The sequence below is a fragment of the Octopus bimaculoides genome, chromosome 2, assembly GCF_001194135.2.
Source record: "Octopus bimaculoides isolate UCB-OBI-ISO-001 chromosome 2, ASM119413v2, whole genome shotgun sequence".
NCBI classification, from domain to species: Eukaryota; Metazoa; Mollusca; class Cephalopoda; order Octopoda; family Octopodidae; genus Octopus; species Octopus bimaculoides.
Window position 1 is genome coordinate 126953726 of NC_068982.1, and position 2687 is coordinate 126956412.

The following is a 2687-nucleotide window of genomic DNA, read 5'->3' on the forward strand; positions in this document are numbered from 1 at the left end:
AGATCTGGCGTTGACCACACACGCATAACACAGCAGCAACCAGTTTCCAGCGACGACATCAACACCATCGTACAACTACGAACTACAAGCATCGCCCCCGACGTCGCCAGCAGCAACACGACTCTGCGTACTACCAGCATCGCCGCCAGCGTCAACACGACACTACGACTACCAGCGTCCCCAACAGCGTCAACATGACTCTACACGTACACACGATACCTACAGCTAACCAAACTACCGCGGCACTTCTCTTCGATTCTGTTTGTGTGATTTCTTCACCACGATAAATAACAGCCAAGAACCCAGCCTGCGAAGGACATCACAACTAGTGATCGCTCTGCCCCACACGCCTTAGCTTCTTATATACAGACACTTACCACTGTGTACTCTAAGAACTGGCATCTTAAATCCTCATACGTGTTACTGACTCTTTTCTATCCGCTGTATCTCTTACATACACATACATGTATTACTCGCACACACACTTTTGTTTACATGACGGCCTGTCTTTTATTGTGTTTCATTATGTCGCATTCACTCACGGACAATTTTTCAAGAAGTTAGCGCTTCGTATTTTGTTACCGGTACATTATTATACATGCTCCCAAGACATTCCTCAAATGGCCAAGTCCACCTCGCTATGGTAAGTGCTGCAAAGGAGTAATTCCTTGCTGAATGTAGCAGCGGCACTGTTAAAATTGACGAGTGGTTTTGCTAGCAGCTTCTAGCGTTGAGGTCGCCTTCTTCTACGAATTAATAGTAACCACTCCAGTACCTGATATCAGACCCAAATCCTCAAATTGTCTCATGGCTGTCATGGTCCTAGTAACAGGCTTCTTGTATAGGCTTCACTCTATGTTAAACTCATCACCAAGGGCCCATCATCAAGTGGATTGCTTTATTTAGGGTTTCAATGAAGCAACTTTATATATTCTCTTTGTAGGTTTCAATAAAATAAGTTATGGAATTTTAGATTGAATTGTTGAATTTGATCTAGAATTTCAAGTGACATAATAGGCATATGAATGGCTGTGTTGTAAGTAGCTTGCTTACCAACCACATGATTCCGGGTTCAGTCCCACTGCGTGGCACCTTGGGCAAGTGTCTTCTACTATAGCCTCGGGCCGACCAAAGCCTTGTGAGTGGATTTGGTAGACGGAAACTGAAAGAAGCCTATGGTATATATGTATATATATATATGTGTATGTGTTTGTGTGTCTGTGTTTGTACCCCCAACATCGCTTGACAACCGATGCTGGTGTGTTTACGTCTCTGTAACTTAGCGGTTCGGCAAGAGAGACCGATAGAATAAGTACTAGGCTTCCAAAGAATAAATCCTGGGGTCGGTTTGCTCGACTAAAGGCGGTGCTCCAGCATGGCCACAGTCAAAAGACTGAAACAAGTAAAAGAGTAAAAGAAAGAGTATCAATCAATGTACACTTAAGAGATTACCTGCAGTTGTAATAATATAATGGCTTTCTAATAAATAAAAGGACAAAATATTAATAAATAACTTACCTGTCTGGCAATCTGGTGCATTCCTGAAGCCTTGTCTACAAAGGGAATCACTGCAACCAGTGGCATCACAGACTTTATCACCGTTGAAACAGTGGCACGTTAGCTGACACTTATCTCCAAACTTTCCTTCGGGACACGTGTTTGCTGGAGGGGAGACATGAGCAAAACATTACATTTCAATGTTAAATGTCGTCCGGGATGGAAAAAAACTGAACACGGGATTTTGTTAACTATCGTAACAAAAATAATGAGGCATTAGACATATGATACGTATGCAATAATGGTGCCCTAGTAAGTTCATAACTATACCATAATGCATTCCACGCATATTTCTGTCTCTATTGGCACCTTGCATTTCTTCACCACGGGTTTCAGACTCTCATTCCCATCTCGACTTCTTCTTCGCCCCACCATACACTGCCTCTGCCAGCCTTTTTTCACATTTTCTCTGCCGCTGTTACACCTGCAGCTTGGATTCTAACTTCGATGCCGAGTAAATGCATCAGTATGCCTAATTTGCGGTGGATGCTTTCCTCTTCTGAGTCAATGCAATTCCATGACGCACTCTTGCCACGTATGCACAAACACACACACACACACACACACGCACGCATGCACGCGCACACACACAAGCGCACGCACACAGACACACACACTCACATTATATACCAGTCAATTAAAACAGTATAGTCGGATTTCCTTAATTTATTTTATGTTTGTGTGAATGTATATATGTGTGTTTGTGCGTGCGTGCGCGTGTGTGTGTGTGACAATTTCATTTAGGCATAGTAATACTAATAGCCAGTTGCTAGAAGCTCAATACGTTATGCGTATGAGTAACAAAAGAACAGGAATTACGCAATCACTTACGTTATCTTACAACTGTTTCTTCCATGAGAAGTTTGCGCTCCGAATGCTTGAGTAACATCGCTTCATCGGAGTCATTTAAACGAAGTGTGTGTTTATTATGAAAACTATTTAAGTACCAACATCTACATGATATTGTTTATATCTTTATGTGTGTTTGCTTCGAGTTATACTATTCCAAAATGAATTATTGATATTTCACATTCTCTCGTAAGTTTATAAAATTCGTATGACGTTAACTACACACACACACACACACACACACACACACACACACACACACACACACACACACACACACA

At 42.1% G+C, this 2687-nt stretch overlaps 1 protein-coding gene across 1 annotated transcript in view; it reads right to left on the minus strand.

Moving 5' to 3' along the window:
• Positions 1-2687, minus strand: part of LOC106883660 (receptor-type tyrosine-protein phosphatase delta) — a 45817-nt gene that overhangs the window by 19927 nt on the left and 23203 nt on the right. Inside the window, exon 2 of the mRNA XM_014934763.2 lies at positions 1519-1662. Coding sequence (XP_014790249.1) covers positions 1519-1662 — 144 coding nt within the window. The remainder of the gene's footprint in view (positions 1-1518; positions 1663-2687) is intronic.